The sequence below is a fragment of the Oncorhynchus mykiss genome, chromosome 5 (genome assembly GCF_057628025.1).
Source record: "Oncorhynchus mykiss isolate SJ-2025 chromosome 5, ASM5762802v1, whole genome shotgun sequence".
In the NCBI taxonomy this organism is placed as follows: domain Eukaryota; kingdom Metazoa; phylum Chordata; class Actinopteri; order Salmoniformes; family Salmonidae; genus Oncorhynchus; species Oncorhynchus mykiss.
The window spans coordinates 62,042,836-62,066,575 of NC_143026.1; the positions used below are offsets into that span (position 1 = coordinate 62,042,836).

Here is a 23,740-nt window from a genome sequence, read left to right on the forward strand (position 1 = left end):
AATGTGATGTTTCATTATGCTTACATTGTGTGAACATGACTCCCTCTAGTGTTGGTAACATTTTGTTAGCCCAGCCATACACGCATGTCTACCGCGGAGTATTGTGGGTGTCAGTGAGGAAGTAAAATGGCGGACCTGGCAAACGAAGGTAAGGAACTGCTCGTTGGGAAAGATAAACAAATCTAATGAATCACCACAGTGAGTGCATGTAGTTCAGACAGCGACGGGACTGTCAGCAGATGTGCAGGGAATGCTCCGTTTTGCCAGCAACTCGATGTGGTGGCAGCGGTTTGACTAAACGGCATACGTTAAGAGTCCCGGCCTTTGCTATATTTTACGTGGGGGAGGAGTGGGGGCGGCTGGCCGACGGTGTGGCACAACCGGGGGAGGGGCAGTTGTCATACGTGAAAATATCACATCTGTAGCGAGCGAACTATACCTTCCGATTGAACTGCATTTTTGTAAATCTATGTGTGTAACAATTTTAAAAATCAAGCACATGGAAGCACAAACAATAGACATGTAGGGCTCTGTCTGGGTTACATGGGAAATATACCGGGTGGAATTTTGCTCTTATCGAATAGCCTTTTTAAACCTCCCACTATCCCCATGTAGCTATCTACAGTACGCCGTCTATGGTCAACGCCTAAATTACGTAGTCATCGTTAAAAGACAGTTAATATGTCCCACCCAGCTTGGCTAGCTTTTTTTTTTGCATGGCCGTGCTGTTTTCAGACAACTGGTTCTTGTCATTGCTCCATGTTACAGGTGTCTATCCCATTGAGGTACAGCCTAGAATGTTGCGAGTTCAATGCATAGCTATACTGTACCAGAAACCTAGATAGCCTAACAGGGTTTGCAAAGTACTTAGCTAGTAGATGCATTTGAATTAATTACTTTTATACAGTTTCAAATCAACCCAATTTTATATACGTAGAATGATGCCAATACAGAAAGATATCTTATTGAATACTGAACAGTAGCTATCACGGAAATGTGCCATCTACTGAGCTGTACATAGAGCTAAGGCACAGCTGCTCGAAAGTTCAAGCCTTCAACTGGCTCTTTACTCTGGACTTCTTTTTCTGATTTCACCTCCAAAAATAACAATGGATTGCTGTGATATATTTTCTTCAGTGTATGCTGATTCATTCAAATTTGTGAGATTTAATGAACATTTGAAGTTGTGCAGCTATCCCAAAAGTAAGAGGCTTAGACGTTATGTGAATAGAAGACTAATGAGATTAATGCCTGTAGACACCTTTTCATTTTTTTTCCAGAATGTCACTGTAGAGGGGTCTAGAGTTAGTATATTTGGCAGCTGCTCCATTGAAAGACACTAGAACCCCAATTCAATTTCAATGTAAAAACCCCTCTAGCTTCTCTTCTGTGTCCTGGATTCCTTTCTCATTTCGTCCGCTGTTACTTACGATGCGTGAGGTCATAGGAGACGTGCCTGCCTATCACACACCATTAATTTCCACCAGTTTCCAATTTCAAATGAATGACGAGGAGTCAGTTGTTTTGGTCTTGACAATTTGTTCCACATTACTGAAACACTTCTGATTTTCCTTCTGTTAGCAGGAATAATATTAGATGTTCAGCTTGTGATAGTTAGAGCCAGAGGTAGGGATCAGAATTGACAGCATGGATGAGGACAAAGGTGAGGGGAGATGGGTGAGGGGGATCTATGCTGAGAAGGTAAGGGACCCAGAAACAACCACTCAATCTACCTTTAATGAGACAATGTTTTGGTACGAGGTGGATCCTTGGTTGCAAAATTGTGGACTTTTATTTAGTCCACCACCTGAGTTCTGGTGATGTAATAAGCAAGCTACTCTCTCATGATAAAGAACTAAGGCTATAGGCTACATGAAGTAGATTGAGTTGCATTGTAGCCTTTACTTTACCTTAACAGACATTCCTCTGTCAATATCAAGAGACTGAAAGAACTAGCCAAGTCAGAAAGGCTATAGACTGCATTTCAAACAAGTATAGACTATTGTGTAGGCTATATCGAGTGTAACTCGGCATTGTTTCAAATTTAGATTAAATCAAGGAAGTGCAGTCTTTGATCCACTTCCTTAATTTGATAGTCTAAGTGCCATAGAGCTTATTTTGTGACAAGGCAAATCCATTTATTTTCCTTTAGGTTTTATAAAAAGGGAGAAAGTTTCATTGCTGTATCACAGAGAATAGCAGAGGTGTGGTTGGAGGCATCAGTAAAACACTTTATGCAGAAGTCAAATACTTTTTAGTGTGAATCCACCATCTCTGGCATTTATGAATGTCTTTCACACCTCGAGGGCACATGAGCAATGCTAAGTCATCACAAAGCCTTGTGCCTCAGCTGGGGATGACTGACCACATAAACCTTCAAGCTACTAGGTCTATATATTGAAAAGCTATATTTTATATCTGCTTTTAGTGTTCAGTGTCAGTAGCTAGCACATTTGCCTGCCCAGCCTTCTAAAACAGGTCATGTCTTTGCCGCCCTTTCTTTCTGAAAATTTCTCCTCTCATGGCCATATCACCTTCACCATAGCTTCTTTTAGTTTTGTTGCTATATATTTATTGCCTGATTTATTGGGTCAACCCCAGTGTAGTTTCATCATGTTGACCCAGATCCCTAAAAATGCGAAGCACCCGTAGGCGGTCAAATTATATAAAGTCATACACACATCCTCGCAATCAGATCCCATCCACGTGGCTTACCCTAAAAATAGTCAAGGGCAAATTTTAGCAGCAGTGAGTCATTCTAGGGTTGATATCATCCTTCAAATCCATCTGCTGGGGCTGGCAGTCCTCCACTCATCCTTCCCTATCACAACTAGCACGTCTCCCTCAGCTGTAGCAGGCTATTCCAGCTGGACTGGGGTTAGTGGCTAGAGCCTCTTATTCAGGGAAGTCTCATGACTAGAGAGTTCAAGTTATAGCCTGGGTAGAAGATTTACTTGGTCCTGGCTGGGGTACTATCAAAGCTGAGTGGGTACTGACAGTGACAGGGGACTCTATTTACACTGACTGGGATGCCTGAGCCCTGAGGTTAGTGGTGTTCTGGGGGAGGTGAAGCAAGTGCACATTTCAACAAAACCTGTTACTCTTTCGCCTTAGCCTAACCTGCGGGTCTTTGTCAGCGTGATTCATCACTCCAGAGAACATGTTTCCACTGCTCCAGAGTCCAATGGCGACGAGCTTTACACCACTCCAGCCAATGCTCGGCATTGCGCAAGGTGATCTTAAGCTTGTGTGCGGCTGCTCGACAATGGGAACCCATTTCCCGAAGCTCCCGATAAACAGTTCTTGCGCTGATGTTGCTTTCAGGGGCAGTTTTGAACTGAGTAGGGAGAGTTGCAACTAAGGACAGACAATCTGTACATGCTATGCGCTTCAACACTCGGTGGTCACGTTCTGTGAGCTTGTGTGGCCTACCACTTTGCGGCTGAGCTGTTGTTGCTCCTAGATGTTTTCATTTCGTGATAACAGCACTTACAGTTGACTGGGGAAGTTATAGCAGGGCATAAATGGTTGGCATCCTGTGATGGTGCCATGTTGAAAGTCACTGAGCTCTACATTAAGGCGATTGTTTATGGATATTGCATGGATATGTACTCGATTTTTACACACCTGTCAGCAACGGGTGTTGCCAACTCCACTAATTTGAAGAGTGTCCACTGTCCACATACCTTTTGTGTATGTATATTGTAGATCACCTGTGAGTGACTTACAAGGCTCCGGTCTTTCGTCATTGTGTGCTTGTAAACAAACACCACATGACTGGGGACTGAAATAAAGAACGTAATGTTTATCTCCTAATGTATTACAAACATTGACTGTGAAGTATTTTAAAAAGTAGCTACAAATATTCAAATGGATTAAAAAATCCTCCAAGGAAATCATTTTGACGGTATTGAAAAACCATTCTGCGTCTTTTTCTAAATACCCCGGTATACGGTATACCGACCAAGCCTAATTGGTAATATTTGTAATTAGGAGTACCGAGAAGGCTCATGAATAGAATTAGGGGTTTTATGGACAATGTCAAGAGACGTCATCATAAAGGTTAATCCGTTACAGTTTATGCCTGGGGTAGGGGTTCTACTAAGATATATGGAATTGTTTTTTAAGAAGGTCATACCAAGGATCATTTAGCTATTTGATTTAGAATTTTAAGACCTCTTGAAGTATCAAAATAAAATATTTGATGAAAAAAGTTATTTGGTGTTACTGCTGTTAGCCCATACAAAAACATTGAATAACAGATTCACTAAATGGAACAGATGTTTGCGAGAGATGATTATATATATTTTTTTATGTATTTTTGGCACTAAACAGTCTCCATATACAATACCAGTCAAAAGTTTGGACACCTACTCATGCAAGGGTTTTTCTTTATTTTTACTATGAAATAACACATATGGAATCATGTAGTAACCAAAAAAGTGTTAAACAAATCTAAATATATTTAAGATTCTAAAAAGTAGCTGAACTTTGCCTTGATGACAGCTTTGCACACTCTTGGCCTTCTCTTAACCAGCTTCATGAGGTAGTCACCTGGAATGAATTTCAATTAACAGTTGTGCCTTGTTAAAAGTTAATTTGTGGAATGTCTTTCCTTAATGCGTTTGAGCCAATCCAGTTGTATTGTGACAAGGTAGGGTGGTATACAGAGTATAGCCCTATTTGGTAAAAGACCAAGTCCATATTATGGCAAGAACAGCTCAAATAAGTGAAGAGAAACAACAGTCCCTTACTTTAAGACATGAAGGTCAGTCAATCCGGAAAATGTCAAAAACCATCAAGTGTTATGATGAAACTGGCTCTCATGAGGACCGCAACAGGAATGGAAGACAGAGTTACCTCTGCTGCAGAGGATAAGTTCATTAGAGTTACCAGCCTCAGATTGCAGCCCAAATAAATAATTCACAGAGAGCAAGTAACAGACACAACTCAACATCAACTGTTTAGACGATACTGCATGAATCAGGCCTTCACGGTCGAATTGCTACAAAGAAACCACTACTAAAGGATGCCAATAAGAAGAAGAAACCTGCTTGTGCCAAGAAATACGAGCAATGGACATTAGACCGGTGGAAATCTGTCCAAATTTGAGATTCTTGGTTCCAACTGCCATGTCTTTGTGAGACACAGAGTAGGTGACCAGCATGGCTACCACAGCATTCTGCAACGATACGCCATCTCGTCTGGTTTGTGCTTAGTGGGACTCTCATTTGTTTTTCAACAGAAGGACCAACCACACCTCCAGGCTGTGTAAGGGCTATTTTACCAAGAAGGAGAGTGATGGAGTGCTGCATCAGATTACCTGGCCTCCACAATCACCCGACCTCAACCCAATTGAGATGGTTTGGTATGAGTTGGACCGCAGCGTGAAGGAAAAGAAGCCAACAAGTGCTCAGCATATGTGGGAACTCCTTCAAGACGGTTGGAAAAGCATTCCAGGTGAAGCTGGTTGAGAGAATGCCAAGCGTGTGCAAAGCTTTTATCAAGGCAAAGGGTGGCTACTTTGAAGAATCTCAAATATAAAATATATTTAGATTTGTTTAACACTTTTGGTTACTACATGATTCCATGTGTTATTTCATTGTTTTATGTCTTCACTATTCTACAATGTAGAAAATAGTTTAAAAAAATAACAAACCCTTGAATGAGTAGGTATGTCCAAACTTTTGACTAGTACTGTATACTTCCTTTCATTTTTTTCCTTCGACTAGATTTTGAGTGGATTTTCCCTTTAAGCTTTTGCCCAAAGATGTGTGAAATTATATCTTCAACAGTGACATCTGATTTCTCTTACAGAGAAGCCTGCCATAGCCCCACCTGTGTTTGTGTTCCAGGAAGATAAAGCACAGAAGGTGAGACACTCTTGTCACACCTCTGCTGAAAATGGAAACAGTGTGACTGCACACTGTGTGTCAGACTTGACTTCACATTGGCTGGATAATTCACTCCGTTTCCTGTGTCTGACTGTTTCTTCCTCCCCTCTCTCTATTTCTGTCATACCCATAACAGAGATCAGCAGAAGGGTCCAGTGCTGAGGATGGAGAAGGTAAGGATGAGGAAGATAATCTAGCAGGTTATGGTTCTTTGGAAAATTGACACGTCTGTCTTATATTACTGTATTGTAGTTACTTTGCTAATCTTTGCTGATTCTATCTCCTCCAGACTCTGATAAAGATGAGAGTAGTTACTGTCCCCCGGCCAAGAGAGAAAGAACATCATCACTAACACAGTTCCCACCCGCACATTCAGGTAATTGTACGTTTTGTTGAATTAAAATAGTATTTTGTTAGTGTGTCGAGAAAGGGTCTGTACTCATGTTATTTCTCATTGTCTCTTGCAGTTTCTAAGAACAATGTGTTCATGCCATCCAGTTTCTGTCAGTCCCCGTCAGGAAATAATTCAGATTCAGAACCTGGTGAGTTCATGAATAGTTCTGTCTTAAGATCTCCTTTTCAATTAACTTGCTATTTGCATGATATAAGGAGAATGACCGCTGAAGAATCATGACAAGAATGGTTTTCTTTTTCTCCTTAATCAATGTTCTGGCCTAACTTACATCTCATATTCCCTCTCTTTCTCTGTCTTTCTCTGGTGTCAACAGAGGAGAAGACTGTTGGGTTTCGCTTGAAGCCTCCCACCCTGATCCATGGACAGGCTCCTCGTACAGGTGGCTGTTCTCTCCTGTCAATTTCAGAGAGGCTTTATTGTCCATTGAGTGAAATGTGTTTCGGGGGTTTCAGCACACAGGCTCAGTCACAAAAGCAATGTACAAAACATCACAATAAGTTGGAAGATGGCCCTTGTTCGTCTGGCACTGGTCTGTCCAGAGCCTTATATTTAGGCCAAGTATAATGTGTTGCAGGTGTCCCGAGCCAGAAGCCCAAGGAGCAGCAGCGCAGCGTACTACGACCCGCAGTACTGCAGGCCCCTCCGCCTAGCAAATCACTAACCCTGACCGGTAAGTACACTGAGGAAAGCTTAACCTCAAAGTCTTCAGATACTCTCAGACAAACAGCTCTGCTACTTCGTTCTGTTCTGCGATGGCCATTCTCCTCCAGCTTTCTTTCATCTCAATGTGCTTGGACAAAACATCTGTTGAAGGGGAGAGAAATCTAGCCATTTCTGGAATTTCCCCGACTCTCCTCTTGTGGTCCTCATAGGTTTGAACAGTGGTACGAATGGAGTGAACAGATTGTCCGAGGGTCTGCCAGTCACCCAGAACAACACAGAGAACTGTGATGGCTCCACAGACAATATGGCCAAGTCACAGGTAAGCGGAGAGGTCAAAGGGTGCCACGCTAGCTACATGTTTCCTGATTGGAAGGGCTCCACAGTGGCCTATAATAACCTATATAGTTATCAAGCTTCTAACAACAACAAAGAACACAACAGGACACAAGGAAGGTTTTATTCTTGGACATTCAGCATGGAATTTCCATGAATGTGTCTCGCTGCTCTCATCTTTCAAGGAGAAGAAAAGCGAGAGCGGTGAGAGCAGGAATATAGAGAGAACAGATCCTCCTGTGGAATCCACATTTGTATTTGGTCAGAATGTCAGAGACAGAGCCAAGGTGACTTGAATAGTTAACCAAAGTGCATGTCATATGGAATACATTTGAAAGATGCTCTGGGCTTTGCCTCATACATAACACCCCTTTGAGGTGTGGGTAAATCAAATTATAAACTGAGTAGTTCTGGCCCTGAATGCTGATTTTGCTGACAGCCGTGGTATATCAGACCTTATACCATGGGTATGACAAAACATGTATACTGCTCTAATTACGTTGGTAAACAGTTTATAATAGCAATAAGGCACCTTGGGGGTTTGTGGCATATGGTCAATATAAGGGCTGTATTCAGGCACTCCACGTTGCGTCGCACATAAGAACAGCCCTTAGCCGTGGTATATTGGTCGTAAACCACACTTCCTCTGGCCTTATTGCTTAAATATAGCAGTCTCTTGTGGCCTTGCATGCTTTATTACGTGAGTTTTATGTTCTTTTTGTTATTATTTGTCTGATCTTTACCTTTTTTTCCCCCCCCCCATTCGTCTAGGTTGAGGGAAGCAGTGAAAAGAAAGTCTCTCTGTCAGCAGAATCAGGGGAAACCAATTATTTCCTACAGTACAGAAGCACTCCTGGGTTAGTCTCTCATGGATTCTGGCTCCAATGGATATGATCAGTTATCACTTTTATTAGGTTAATACTTTATCACAATGTTGTAATCTTATTAATATTACATCCTATCCGCTGTATGTTTTCCACCCAGCTTACAGAAGGCTGAGAACAACACTGACGACGGGGCTAAGTTTGTGTTTGGACAGAACATGTCGGATCGTGTCCTGGTGAGATGTGTTTTTTTTGTGAGGCTTATCTACTCATCTGTTATCTCTTGTTGTTTTTCTATCATTTGTTCCCCTGACAACTAAAGACAGGATCCACAAATTTGTGTTAAAGCATGTTGTATTACATTCTTGTTTTGCAGAGTCCGCTGAAATGTGAGCAGGCAGCAGAGAGCAGCAGAGATCCCCCTGCCACCCCGCCATGTGAGCCACCCTCACTGGTCAGCAGCCCCGACAAAGGTGGGCAGAGAAAAAAACATACTGCATATTAAAACATCTGTAATTCATGTTACTAAGCCCATATAATAATGGCAATCCAAGAAAAGAGAGGCTTATTTTCAGGTGTCCAAAGTGTCCTCGTTTTGCTGTTCATTTTCAAATGGGTTTGTTGTTCTCTTTGCAGATACCAATGTGACAGAGTCTTTGGAGGAGTCGGCAGCGGCCTACACCAAAGCCACAGCCAAGAAGTGCTTGTTAGAGAAGGTAGAGGTCAGAACTGGAGAGGAGTCGGAGAGTAATGTACTACAGGTATGCACAAGCTCCAGTTGTTTGTTGTTCAATGTTAGTGTATTTATAGTAACATTCAATTTACTTCACCAGGACATTTAGCAATTGTTGATCTAAGGTTACCCACAGTAGTTTTGTGTTTACATGTCACCTTAGACAGGGTTGGAAATAGGCTGAAATCGTCCATGATCACTCATCTGACAATGGAATGTTTTTTTTTCTTTTTTCTCAGGTCCAATGCAAGTTGTTTGTGTTTGACAAAGCTTCCCAGTCTTGGGTGGAGAGAGGCAGAGGACTACTAAGGCTTAATGATATGGCCTCCACAGAGGAGGGATCGTTACAGTCCAGGCTAGGTACAGTCATTGCAGTGGCATAACACATGAATCAAATCATGTCCAAACGCAACTCCCGTTTGAATGTATTACATTGGTTATTATATGCATTGTGTATGACCTGAGTTTGTGCTGTTCTGGCCCTGTAGTGATGAGGACCCAGGGCAGTTTGCGTCTGATCCTCAACACCAAGCTGTGGCCCCAAATGCAGACAGACAAAGCCAGCGAGAAGAGCGTCCGCATCACAGCCATGGACACTGAGGACCAGGGGGTCAAGGTCTTCCTCATATCGGTACGAGTAAGATGACATTACTTATTACATTGTAATTACTAAGGATGCGCACGGTTATTGGAATATCCCAATATGCGAACGGACGTTAGTGTGCGATTTACTTGAGTGTTCCTCTTAGGAGAAAAAAATTCTAGACCTATTTTAACAATGAAAAGGCTTTTGTCTAAATAAATGTATCAAATCAAATTTATTTATATAGCCCTTCGTACATCAGCTGATATCTCAAAGTGCTGTACAGAAACCCAGCCTAAAACCCCAAACAGCAAGCAATGCAGGTGTAGAAGCACGGTGGCTAGGAAAAACTCCCTAGAAAGGCCAAAACCTAGGAAGAAACCTAGAGAGGAACCAGGCTATGTGGGGTGGCCAGTCCTCTTCTGGCTGTGCCGGGTGGAGATTATAACAGAACATGGCCAAGATGTTCAAATGTTCATAAATGACCAGCATGGTCCAATAATAATAAGGCAGAATAGTTGAAACTGGAGCAGCAGCACAGTCAGGTGGACTGGGGACAGCAAGGAGTCATCATGTCAGGTATTCCTGGGGCATGGTCCTAGGGCTCAGGTCCTCCGAGAGAGAGAAAGAAAGAGAGAATTAGAGAGAGCATATGTGGGATGGCCAGTCCTCTTCTGGCTGTGCCGGGTGGAGATTATAACAGAACATGGCCAAGATGTTCAAATGTTCATAAATGATCAGCATGGTCAAATAATAATAAGGCAGAACAGTTGAAACTGGAGCAGCAGCACAGCCAGGTGGACTGGGGACAGCAAGGAGTCATCATGTCAGGTAGTCCTGGGGCATGGTCCTAGGGCTCAGGTCTTCCGAGAGAGAGAAAGAGAGAAGGAGAGAATTAGAGAACGCACACTTAGATTCACACAGGACACCGAATAGGACAGGAGAAGTACTCCAGATATAACAAACTGACCCTAGCCCCCCGACACATAAACTACTGCAGCATAAATACTGGAGGCTGAGACAGGAGGGGTCAGGAGACACTGTGGCCCACTCCGAGGACACCCCCGGACAGGGCCAAACAGGAAGGATATAACCCCATCCATTTGACATTTTTATCTACAACAATAGACCATGACATTTGAAATTCCTTTGAATGTTGTTTTTTGAACGGTACTTTGAGCTACTGCTGCGCATTTATTCCTCCAGGCTGCCCTGACATAGGTATGCTATTTTCCTCACTTCAAATAGCTATTACAGGCGCTTGCCTAATAGAGTTTCCACAATATCTGACATAGATCAATGCAAAACACTAACCAGAACTTTTTTGTAACAGAATCATTTCTATCATGGTGAAAATCAGACTTCTAATCTCTGTTGCTGCAAGCCAAACTTTTGGAGTAAAAGCATATATCCGCTGTTTACTTCTGCCATGTGCATTTGCGTCATTCAGAAAGGTCCAAGATATTGAAAAATATTTTTCTTTTAATTTCTGAATTCCCGGATATCGAACAAAATGTCATATTATTTGAATAGTAAAATCTTTTGTCCATCCCTAGTAATTACACTATAATTACATGGTAATAGATGAGTTGAGTATATCTAACACTGCCAGGACATTCTGTATAGTACTGATGTGTTAGTTATGTGTCTGTTCCAGGCGAGCTCTAAGGACACGGGTCAGCTGTACGCAGCGCTGCATCACCGTATCCTGGCACTGCGGAGCCGCTCAGACCAGGAGCCAGAGCCCCGGGTCCCCATTCCAGACGGCCACATCCCTCACCCCCAGTCTAACGAGGAGGATAGTGATGAGGACGAATCGCTCACACCCACTGCCAACATCGCAGGTAAACCATAGACTAAAAGGGTTCTAACTGTTACCCTAACTGATCTAATCACCCCCAAACAGATCTGAAGACCTCTGTCGTGAGAATTCTTACACAGGGACACTCAAATTCAATCTTAAATTAATCATTGTTTGTCACCGCGCTGGAGAGGTTCCAACAAACTTGAACGCCTGTCAGGAGCTCTAACGGGGAAGTCCTGTTAGTTCCCTTACAAACTTATATTTGCATGATTTAGCTTATTCATCATTCATAATTAATGTTTGCTTAAGTCATGTGATGACCAGTACTGGGTCATGCATTTGACAGTCCAATACCTCACGAGGCTTCTTCCCTCTAAGCTGAGACCTTGAAACTGAGATATCCCTTTCTCTAAACAATGTTCAAAATCAAATCAAATGTTATTTGTCACATGCGCCAAATACAACAGACCTTACAGTGAAATGCTTATTTACAAGCCCTTAACCAACAGTGCAGTTTTAAGAAAAATAAGTTAAGTATTTATTAAAATAAACTGAAGTAAAAAAAAAGACAAGAAAATAGAAAAATAACAAATGATTAAAGAGCAACAATAAAATAACTGTAACGAGGCATGTACAGGGGCTACTGGGACAGAGTCTATGTGCGGGGGCACAGGTTAGCCGAGTTAATTGAGGTAACATGTAGGTAAAGTGACTATGCATAGATAATAAACACAGCATAGCAGCAGTGGAAAATGGGGGGTGAGGGGGGAGGTCAATGCAAATAGTCTGGGTAACCATTTTGATTAGCTGTTCAGGAGTCTTATGGCTTCGGGGTAGAAGCTGTTAAGAACCCCTTTGGACCAAGACTTGGCGCTCCGGTACCACTTGCCGTGCGGTAGCACAGAGAGCAGTCTATAACTAGGGTGGATGGAGTCTTTGACAATTTTAGGGCCCTTTTCTGATACCACCTGGTACAGAGGTCCTCGATGGCAGGATGCTTGGCCCCAGTGATGTACTGGGCCACACACACTACCCTCTGTAGTGCCTTTCTGTCGGAGACCGAGCAGTTGTCATACCAGGTGGTGATGCATCCAGTCAGGATGGTGTAGTTGTTGAACTTTTTGAGGATCTGAGGACCCATGCCAAATCTTTTCAGTCTCCTGAGGGGGAATAGACGTTGTCGTGCCCTCTTCATGGCTGTCTTGGTGTGTTTGGACCATGATAGTTTGTTGGTGATGTGGACACTAAGGAACTTGAAGTTCTCAACCTGCTCCACTACAGCCCTATCAATGAGAATGGGGGAGTGCTCAGTCCTCCTTTTCCTGGAATCCACGATCATCTCCTTTGTCTTGATCACGTTGTGGGAGAGGTTGTTATCCTTGCACCACACTACCACGTTTCTGACCTCCCTATAGGCTGTCATCATTGTCGGCGATCAGGCCTACCACTGCTGTGTCGTCGGCAAACTTAATGATGGTGTTGGAGTCTTGCTTGGCTTTGCAGTCATGGGTGAGCAGGGAGTATAGGAGGGGACTGAGCACCCACCCCTGAGGGGCTCCTGTATTGAGGATCAGCTTGGCAGATGTTGTTACCTACCCTTACCAGCTGGCGGCGGCCCGTCAGGAAGTCCAGGATCGAGTTGCAGAGGGAGATATTTAGTCCCAGGGTCCTTAGCTTAGTGATGAGCTTTGAGGGTACTATGGTGTTGAAAGTTGAGCTGTAGTCAATAACTAGCATTCTCACATAGGAGTGAGTGCCTTTTGTCCAGGTGGGAAAGGGCAGCGTGGAGTGCAATAGAGATTGCATCATCTGTGGATCTCTTGAGGCGGTATGCAAATTTAAGTGGGTCTATGGTTTCTGGGATAATGGTGTTGATGTGACCCATGACCAGCCTTTCAAAGCACTTCATGGCTACAGACGTGAGTGCTACGGGTTGGTAGCCATTTAGGCAGATTACCTTAGTGTTCTTTGTCACAGGGTCTATGGTGATCTGCTTGAAACATGTTGTTATTACAGACTCGGACAGGGACAGGTTGAAGATGTCAGTGAAGACACTTGCCAGTTGGTCAACGCATGCTCGGAGTGCATGTCCTGGTAATCCGTCTGGCGCTGTAGCGTTGTGAATGGTGACCTGTTTAAAGGTCTTACTCACATCGGCTATGGAGAGCATTATCACGCAGTAATCCGGAACAGCTGGTGCTCTCACGCATGCTTCAGTGTTGCTTGCCTTGAAGCGCGCATAGAAGTAATTGAGCTCGTCTGGTAGGCTCGTGTCACTGGACAGCTCGCAGCTGTGCTTCATTTTGTCGTCTGTAATAGTTTTCAAACCCTGCTACATCCGGCGAGCGTCGGAGCCGGGGTAGTAGGATTCAATCTTAGTCCTGTATTGACGCTTTTCCTGTTTGATGGTTCGTCACAGGGTATAGCGGAATTTAGAAATTGATAAATAGAAAAGCACAAACATACACTTTCCATCCTCTTATCACTTGTGTGATAATAAGCATTAGATTTAAGCTTCTATCAAAAGGGGGTTCTATGAAATTACATCATAATAAATCATTATTATCATTATCATCATCTATTAAATACATAATTATAATAAATCCTAATAAAGCTTGTTAAAAAGAAAAATGCTATTGCAACTTCTTTGCAATAAGGAATTGAGACAAAGCTCGAGAAGTTTCAAGTGTTTAATACCAAAGATGCAGTCAGCTGAGTGCATGCATTTAGAAAGTTCACAACACATTTTATACTCTTTCCCCCTTCTTGTAGGTGTCACCTCCCCAGCAATACATTTTATGACCTCAATGAGTTTACCTCTGGCTCCCCTGTGGAATGTCCATGGTCCTCTCTCTGTTTAGCTAATGTCAGAATCACACCCCGTCCATCTTCTGTTCTGGGCCTGATCCTCGGCAATTTCCTCTTGTCTGATTAGGTCAACGTTTCTAAATTAGCATACACACAGTTTCATGGCCTAAACTCCATTAATACTCACAGTAATCATTCACTAAACAGGATACAAACTAACTACAGTTTAACATGAAACATGTTACATTTTGACAGAATTCATCAAGCTCAAATCTACTATCAAAAGGTTATAATCAACTGAAGTGAGTATCAAAAATACACACACATACACAAGGGATCTGTAGATTCAGAGGTGAATAAATCTTTCAATGTTAATCATTATTTCCATATCTCTTACCAAAATTGGGTTGGATTGACCCATGTTTTTCAAACTGTCCCTGGGACATCAACTTAATCAAAATATAAAACCCTGTTTAACCAATCTGCTAAACCCTTCAGAGGTTGGTCCTGGCTCATCAGCTCAGTGTTTACATAATGGAAACAGGTTAAGGATTTAGATGACCTTACCCTCAACTTAAACGAAATCAACCTTCAAACATTACTCATCTACAGGGGGAATGGGAGCTCTTCCAGAGTTGTCAGTTCATTAGTTTCACCATCCTCTGGAGGAGCATAAAACATGATAGCTGCTGAAATCTTACCAGGCAGAGAGGCACAGATCGCCTTACAGCATGTTAACAAAACAAAAGATAGTCAATAGCCTCTTTTTTTGCAGAGCCCAATTACACAATTATTTTAGCAATGCCAATCTCTATGTCTCTTAGATATCTCCCAAATCTAGGGCACATGCAAATTGACTTTCACAGGGAAGCGAGAGAACACATGTTATAATAGTGTCACATCAACCTTGATAAGAATGAGATTGGGGAAAAGTTAGCACAAGCTACAATCTAGTGGTTCCCCTCACAATTTAGGGGCATAGCTCTGTCTCTAGAAGCCTTTCCAAATCAAGGTTCACTCTGGGTTTCCAAATCAAGGTTCACTCTGTTCTTGGTCAAATTATCCCTTCCATGTATCTAGACACCATCTGTGGTCACCTTCGCCATAACCCCGAGAGGACAGACCAGAACAACAGTTTAGTTTAGGGCATTTCTGATTCAGGAAATCCAGACAAATTATTAACTGTATGACAAATTATTACTACTACTTGATTCTTAATACAGATTTCTAAATCAAATGTCAGAGAATAACAACGCACAGCTGAAACCATTTAAAAAAAAATCCAAATTGGTTTATTCACCCATATCATCTTGGCAATCTCAATGCAGAGTTACAGGTCAGGGGGTTGAGGGCTAATCCCTAGGGAGAAATCCCGACCATCCAGCAGACCCAATCTGGAGAGATTTTTTTATTGAAGCAAGACAAAAAAAAAGAAAGAAAATAAAACAACAGCAATACACATCACTTGATTTGGGGGAAAATTTATCAATTTGGAGTAACTGTCAACCATTACCAAAATCTCATTTTTTTCATATTACAGTCACGAATGTGAAGGCATCAATACATCAATTTCTATATTTACTTAAGGGCCCTATTGGACTGGTAATTCCCTCTTTTGGATACATGAGTCACATCGTGATTCATGCGTCCAAAAAAACAACACTGCCTGTTAAATCAAAAATAAACAAATTAGAATAACAAATCCTATTAGAATTGAAACTCTTGATAACTCCATAAGGAAATAATTGTATCCCATAAGGTAATGGAAAAATAGATTAGAGACAGGTGTCCCTCATTCAGGGGCAGCGCTATCTCTCTGTCCTTCTCATGGTCTGAATCACACATGAGACTATTGATAAATTATAAACTTCTTCTAATTATTAGTGTTTACATAGCCCATTTAAATCTCAACCAATGTCTCCAGTCTTTCTAGTGAGGGTGATCAGGCCTCACCAGGAAGTCAGAACAGAGGTCATTCCACCCCATTAAGTGAGTGTTTGTTTTCCTGTACCTCAGACATTATTTAAAGATGTTTCCAATATTTCAAACATTTTGTGTATCAGATTTACATTTCTTCTAATCAAGAGAATTTACGTGTGTACCCAAACTCTGACAATATAAACTTTTGTGTACAGCATCCTAAAATCAAACCAAAATACCCCATACAATAAATCAAACAGATTATTAACTACTAACAAATGTTCATTAACAGGTGTGTGTGGTAAAATCGTAGGTTAAAAACAAAATGGCCAGGCCTTACTTAATTTGGGAGCTCTCTTAGTAACCTCTCAGAGCTACCCCCCTACTTTTTTCAATTTCCGCCTGAAGACATACCCAAATCTAACACAGAACCAAGGATATGCATATTCTTGGTACCATTTGAAAGAAAACACTCTGAAGTTTGTGTAAATGTTAATTGAATGTAGGAGAATATTAAACACTAGATCACGTTTAGATAATACAATGAAAAAACATATGTTTTTTATTTTTCTTGTTGTATCATCTTTAAAATGAACAAGATAAAACAAATATTCCGATCGGATGATGGGGACAATTTCAGTGAAAAACATGAGGGCAACAGTACTTGTGCAAAGTTTCAGAATGATAACTTCCAAAATTAGTGTGCTACATGACATTTATCATGAAGTCACCCAGGTGTCCCACACAAGTAGCCCAAATGTACCCAAGTGGCCAAATTGGTGAAGTTATACATTTTGAATGGAATAACTATATACAAAATACCAAAATGGTATTCTAACACACACCCCCAAAAAATTGAGAAAAAACCTGAAAAAAATATATATATACACATTTACAAAATAACACTTTCAATATTTGGAAGACCCTCAGTCCTCTACACAATATTATGCTGCTGATGCCAGGTGCCATAGCACATCCATGCCTGCAGAAATAAATTTGGGCAGATGAACACCACTTGTGGCAGGAGCTGGATGAACCAGCTTCAGTGGGGGATGGACACCTTGGCACTGGGGGCTCCCATTCGGAGTCAGTGTCACTGTGAAAGAAAATGTTCAGTTAGAATAGTTTCACACATGAGCCCTGTATCAACAGGTATAATAAATGGATATATATATATATCCAAATGGATGTATATATATATATATATATATATATATATATATATATATATATATATATATATATATATATATATATATATATATATATATATATATATATATATGAGTACAGGGAACATAAGGTTGAATATATTATTATAGACCTGCTAGATCTACTGTCTCATTTATATTATGACATTTCAGCTAGATCTACGGTCTCATTTATATTATGACAGACCAGCTTTATCTACTGTCTCCATTTCACTTTGGCCATTGTTGTGGGCCTGCCCTCCCCTCAACAGCCTCAAATAGGCTATTTCATTTCACAAATAATATTTTATGTTATTAATTTCAAACAACGGCATTAACATGAGAAGAACTTACCAGTCCAAAACGATGTCCTCTCCGTTCAAAAAATATTCCTCCATTTGGGAATCGCTACATGAATCGTCCTCGATCAATTTCTTCTAAAATTGTGTGTACATCTGTATATCTAGACTTAGATTTAACTTTCCCTGACTTAGTCGGCATACTGATTGATATATAAACAACTGAATATGCGCTTTACCAAAACAATGCTGTGCGTAACATGCGTTGCTCCTTCCGGTATGAATCGCCAATAGCGAATTAACCTCTTTACGCCGGAGTTTACTACATGGGTTGGTCTTCCAACACATAAACATTACATATTGCCATTTACCTCAGCTCATTGGCTATCTACCCAGCTAGACTTCAAGGCGATAAGTGGTCATTGGGTTAAAATACAGTCAATCAACGAAACAGCGGGCAAATCATTGGTGCACCATGATGTCATTACTTGTTGTCTTCAAATCGGTTTCTTTCAGTCAATACGTCCCGCGAAATGACCCATCAGGTATGGTTGTGTTACAAACAAACCAGTTGATTGCAATGAAACCAAACATGACTGGAAAAGTCACGTTTTGTGTGTGTATTTACCTCAAATGTGACGTCAAATGGAATGAGATGGAATTCATGACACAAGCGGTTTACAAAATGTTTCGTGTTAGGCTATAAAAATGGATTTTATCAAACAAAAAAACATTCATTGTGTAACAATGAGCATTGGGATTACAAACAGAGGAAGATCGCCCTAGGTAAACAATTTATTTTATTGCAGTTTGTGATTTTGTTACGCCTGTGCTGGTTGAAATGGTTGTTTTTTATAAATAATTTTTTTAATCTGGCAACGCAGTTGGATTAGCAAGATTCTAGGCTTTCGAAACATGTGAGACACTTATATTTTCATGAATGTTTAATATGACTTTATGTAGCGATCACCGTATATTGTCGAATTTCATCCTGCTACCGGGTTCGGTGCGCAGAGAGGTTAACAGCTGGATCCGGGAATCTTTAACTGCTCTCCTAAGGCACTTGCCTTAGCAAGCCTTTCAAAGGGAGAGATACAGAATCATTGATAAACATTTTTTTTTAAACTTGGTACCGGAAGTTCCATCAGTTGTATACAGAATTTTACTTCAGACACATCGAATTGGCACTTTCTAAAGTAAACAATCCCAAAGCCCCTCTCTTGTAATCAGCCATTTTGACTTGTTGCTTTGACATAGTTCTCTGGGGGTCCAAGGAAGTTATCTGGGCATCTTTGAATGGGACTTTTTACTTTTGTACTTTTTCATTGGATGTTGTCAATTGTCTTGTATTTTGTCTTATTTTATTCAAGCTACATCTGGCCCATTCAAAAAGTCCAAGAATGTAATTTAAAACAACAGTCCAATGGCAATCACTCACCAGGCCTGTCTCTCCTCTCCCCAGAGGGTCCAGAGGTCCAGGCCAGCGGGAGTGGGTCCTCATAGCGCCTGCCCCCCTCCACACGCTGCAGTCAGGACCCCTACAGGCACCTCAGTCCAGCATTTCCCCAATGGTCAGAGGTCACAGTGGAGTACCAGGAAGGATCCTATGCAGGTGCTACTAACTTAACTCTGTGCAGTTCAGTCTCTCTGCATTTGCAGTATATCCGGGATGGATGGTCTTTTTGTTTGTTTTTTTATTTTAGTTTTTTTAACCTATAGAACTGAAAAATATATATTTTTTGGAGTTTGTGAATTGTCGCTCATCATATTGATGAGTGAGACGTTGCAAGACGGAATGAGAAAGCGGTTTTCTTCTCTCGCCGATGTAAGTACATTCTAAAGAGCTTGCCGTTAAAAGTGGGACCTCTTTATCCACCTTGCAAGAAAACAGACCTCAGGCACTTCAAATCCAGTGGGGCTTGTATTTTGTTCAGAGAGGTAAAGATCTAGTTGCCTAGCAAATAATAGTTTATAAAGTCTTCTTTCAGAGTTGTGTCTGAACTCTCCAAGTTTTATTTTGTATTTTAAGTCCGTCGATACCGCCTTTGGCCACTTAGTTTTTTAGTCTGTAGTCAACATTATAAATTATTTTTGACCACAAATCATTTGAAATCGAAGCCCTTGTGCAAACACCTGCTTTGACGTAAATTATTTAATAAAGAATTCCATTTAATAATGGAGTTGACCTGTGTTCATTATTATGATGATTATTATTATTGATAGTTGATATATCAACTTTGATTTTGAAGTTCATTTGAAAATGAACTCATTTTGCAAATAAGCTAGTTGGATTTGATAGTTTTACAGCAGGTTTTTTTCCATGACCCCAAAATTGTCCCTAAATATAGATGGTAGATGTGTTTGTTTCAAAAAGATAAAGCATTTTTAGATGGATCTGAAAAGATATCATCTTCCCAAATATATATTGAATAAACCAATTTTATTAGTTGTTTACAATTGTTTATTTAGTTTGCTTTAAATAAGTTACACAGACATTGTTTATAACAACCTCGATCATTGTGAACATATTTTTCCTATGTTTTTTCACACCATGAGAAAGGTCAATAATAATAATAACTTCTAGGTTTGGGTGTTGGCAGTTGGATTTTCCGAACATGTCGTTATTTGCATCTATCCTAAATGGGTTTGACCTCAAAACCCTACAAAATGCACATATACTCTCAGAACAACTAATGCTGCCATTTTAATTCAAAGAGCTATAGGCATTGGAACAGGTGGTTCTACACGCACATGATTGGAAGACTACAAGTACATTGTTTCTCACCAATCGTCTGGGTGCTGAGCCCTCTTTATTCCACTGTTAATCGGTGGCTTTGGTTTGGTGTATTTAAAACGGATCCCCTATGAGAATAGATGACTGCAGTTATATTTCGTTCAGTGAAGTGTGGCTCCTCTTGTTTTAAGCCTTTCTTCTTCATATCAGTGGAATTAGTCATATCTCTAAACTGTTGTATTATAGTGTCATCCTTTTTCATGTACTACAAGCCTTTCATGTGAAAATATGTATTTTTAACACAAAAAAAGCACACTTTGAAAACTGAAAAAAAAAAAAAAAAAAAAAACAGGCAAGTAGAAATGTTTGTGGTTAAAATGTATATATCCCGTAATGTATATTATTGAGCAGCCTTTAAGTGTAAAAAAAAATAAAAAAGGATGCCCCTCCTTATTTTGCACTCTTCTTCACCGTTGTCTGTAGAAACCTCACCATGTAGTGTGCTCTGTACGTTTGTGTTCTCTCCATTCTTCACATTCTGCTTATGTAGCAACAAACATAGGACTATTCCTCCGGACATGGGGCTCAGACATGAATGTATGGCACCTTGGGTCTGAATAAAGAGCCAGGGGCCGACGTTCTTCAGCACTTTTCCTTCTCTGTTATATTTCTCCCATCAATATGAATTTTTAAATGTTCGTAAATGCAAATGAACTTGGACTGTCCATTAATAAAATGGCAAAAGGTGGTCAATGATGAAGTGTTGAATGTTGTTTACATTGGGGTGGTTGATGGTTATTTGCTGGGGAGTGACTGTAAGACAGAAACACTTTTGTTCATGTTATTTTTGTTGCTGTATTGTTTGTCATGTTTGCTATTGTCCCTCAAAATGTCTACCTGTTTTCTGTTTTAAGTTAGAACCAGGTTATGGAACTACACCTATTTTGTTACCGTTCCTATCACTATACAAGTCAATGTTGATATTCCGTTAGAATTATATCAAAACAGAACATCTTTGAATGGAAGGCAAGTGGTGAAGATGTTCTGAAACTTTAGTTGACATGACGAGCCCTTGACGCTATCGTACAAGAGCACCTGTCCCATACTCTATCTGTGACTGGAATCTGTTTTCATAATAATGTCATCTGCATTGGCTTCTAAACATGTCATTCATTTCAATACATTTGCTGACAGTTCACAGTAGTGGCATTGCTGCTTATTTTGATTAGTCCAATACAACGGAGATGTGGTCAGAGTAGGTGTGCCAGAGATGCGTAAGCGATCAGGAGTGGTCCATAATAGGCTAATGAAATGAACAGAAAAGGCTGTATTTTTTTCCCACTTATGGGATAGGCTTTCTAACCAGCTATCTCCCCTCTTTCCAATGATCTGCAACTGCAATAGAGACATGTAAAGATATACCATACCTATCGGGAGAAAGATGCTTGTCATTGAGGAACATAAGAATAGCTACATGTCTCTTTTCAACAATGCCCACGTCGTTACCAGTCATTTTGATATCGATCGCCCAGTATGTGTGGAACAAGGGCGAAGATGCAGTCATATCATAGCAATAGATAGGCTAAAAAGGTCATAGCATCGTCATAGCAATTCTCCATTCAGGCAACACAGCAGTACTGTACCATTCAGCTCTGTTGATATGTGTATCACAGAATCCCTCCACATAAAGACCACTTTCAATCTCCTCTCTGATATCTTGTACGGCTGTCAGAGCATCCACTATCTGCAGTATATTTTTAATGAATCTCGAATGCAGTAACTCGATGGAAGGCATCATTCTAATAACCTTAGTATAGTGCCGTCAAATGTCATTGACACATTTTAGCCTTTTGGACTTTTCTTTGATTTCTCCTCGAAGGTTTTGAGGATAACAAAGACAGTAATTGTCAACATGTTCCCCTCCCTTCCACCGCCCTATAGACATGTAAGAGATGAGGGACCAGGACATGACTGCTAAGATTGCTGAGGGACATTGGGCTGGAGAACCACAGCATTGCAGTGAGTCATTTTAGTGGTCTGGATTTACTCAAGGAAGGCAAGGAAACATGTGGCATAGACGTGTTTACAACATGCTGTCCGTCACCAAACCATAGAGGTCTGTCCACCAGTCCAAACAAACCACAGGGATGCTGAAAGGTCTGGGTGGGGAACCCTCAGTCCAGGGATGGGCAACTCCGGACCTGGAGAGCTGCAGTGAGTGCAGGCATTAGAGACTTTTGGTTATTTGCACATAATGATTTACAATAAAAATTGCAGGAATAGAATAATAGAATAAGCCCTGAACACTGGTGAAACAAAAGCCTGTACAGGTCTCCATGAATGGGGTTGCCCACCACTGCCCCAGTCCCTTTCCCTGAAATGTATTGTTGAGCCTACTGTCTTGCCAGGTTCAACAATCATAATGTTATTTTTTTGCTTTGAGCTTTAATATAAAATGGCTACAAAAAGAGGCAAAAAAAATAAATAACTTGTTATGAAAAAAAAAGTATGTAAAATTGTCATATCAAATGTATTTCAGAATTACATTAAAACTTTTAACAGAAAGCAAAACTTGTCTTCATTGTTTTACTGAGTTTTCTAAAGATTTTGTATTTGGACTGGTAAGATAGCTTTGGTGGGATTCCTTACGAAACTAGAACAAAACAAGACCCTGATTTATTGGATTTTAAAATGTAAACCATAGAAGGATCCCATTTGTATCTTATACCATAATTGACAAATCATTAATTGAAGTTGGAACATTTTACATTTTGGGCTTAACCAGGTCTTATTTCTAGTTGCAGTCATATCAGAAGCTGGCAGATTTATTACTTGCCAACAGCTGAAAATTCCAATAAAACTACATAACGTTTTGTAGTTCACTTTCCTTGCTTTTCTAGCAACACTATCATGAATCTAGCAAATATGTTTTGTGGGTCAGTGCAGTATTTCTCATTTTATAGCACAAATGTTTATTAGCACCCTTTTTCACACTGGCTTTAGCCACAGAGGGACCAGGCCTGCCCAGAAAGGTGCATGAGGTTGCCTAGCAACTCATGCTTTGGAGGGAGACTGTGCAACAAATTCCCATAATTTGTGAATCTGTTGTGGACCGAACAGCTAGTGTGACAGCTAAAATGGCTTTGAAAGAATAATATTTCAGCTAATATGGAGAAGTATCTAACAAAATGGCTACATTATGGCATTAATTAATCAAACTATTTACATATAATACAAATGTGGGTACTTTTGTGGACAAAATTTACTCAACCTTTAAGACCCCATAATGTTTCATCTGTAGGTACTACAAAGACAAAATTGATTTGTTAAATGCTTGCTCTGTAATATAAGTAGTATTTGGATTGAAATAAAACACTAAATATCGACAAATATATATTGGCACATTTTTCACTAAATTATTGAACATAATATACTCCACGGGCATATCAAAGTTCCAGAGTGGGATATCTGCTAGTTGTATAGTTAAGACCCATTTTATACAAAGAAATTGGCATAATAGGCAATGTAACCAATCACAGC

The 23,740-nt window shown here is 40.5% G+C and overlaps 1 protein-coding gene and 1 long non-coding RNA gene across 3 annotated transcripts; one reads left to right on the forward strand and one right to left on the reverse strand.

Moving 5' to 3' along the window:
• The first annotated feature begins 61 nt into the window (after positions 1 to 61).
• LOC110524221 (ran-binding protein 3) lies at positions 62 to 20,953 on the forward strand. 2 transcript variants are annotated; one of them, XM_021603674.3, is made up of 17 exons: positions 62 to 148; positions 5,818 to 5,873; positions 6,031 to 6,067; positions 6,184 to 6,270; positions 6,362 to 6,436; positions 6,623 to 6,688; positions 6,884 to 6,979; positions 7,182 to 7,291; positions 7,491 to 7,592; positions 8,077 to 8,162; positions 8,290 to 8,365; positions 8,506 to 8,602; positions 8,766 to 8,890; positions 9,102 to 9,222; positions 9,351 to 9,493; positions 11,103 to 11,289; positions 18,929 to 20,953. In XM_021603674.3, the coding sequence occupies exons 1-17, from the start codon at positions 127 to 129 to the stop codon at positions 18,967 to 18,969; spliced, it is 1,527 nt and encodes a 508-aa protein (XP_021459349.2). In that variant the 5' UTR covers positions 62 to 126; the 3' UTR covers positions 18,970 to 20,953. The 2 variants fall into 2 exon arrangements, with proteins under 2 accessions (XP_021459349.2, XP_090091585.1); XM_090235459.1 differs by lacking the exon at positions 7,491 to 7,592 and having other exon boundaries at positions 64 to 148.
• On the reverse strand, positions 17,021 to 17,640 carry LOC149983538 (uncharacterized). The gene is made up of 2 exons (XR_016496201.1): positions 17,522 to 17,640; positions 17,021 to 17,073 (listed from the first exon to the last, which is right to left on the reverse strand). It is a non-coding gene; the product is annotated as an uncharacterized LOC149983538 (long non-coding RNA).
• Positions 20,954 to 23,740: the final 2,787 nt, after the last annotated feature.

Bases quoted from the DNA above. Each gene is read 5' to 3' on its own strand.
- LOC110524221 (XM_021603674.3), top strand. From the start codon at position 127: ATGGCGGACCTGGCAAACGAAG. The intron at 6,271-6,361 runs GTAATTGTACGT...TGTCTCTTGCAG, and splicing joins GTTCCCACCCGCACATTCAG to TTTCTAAGAACAATGTGTTC. The intron at 6,437-6,622 runs GTGAGTTCATGA...TGGTGTCAACAG, and splicing joins TAATTCAGATTCAGAACCTG to AGGAGAAGACTGTTGGGTTT.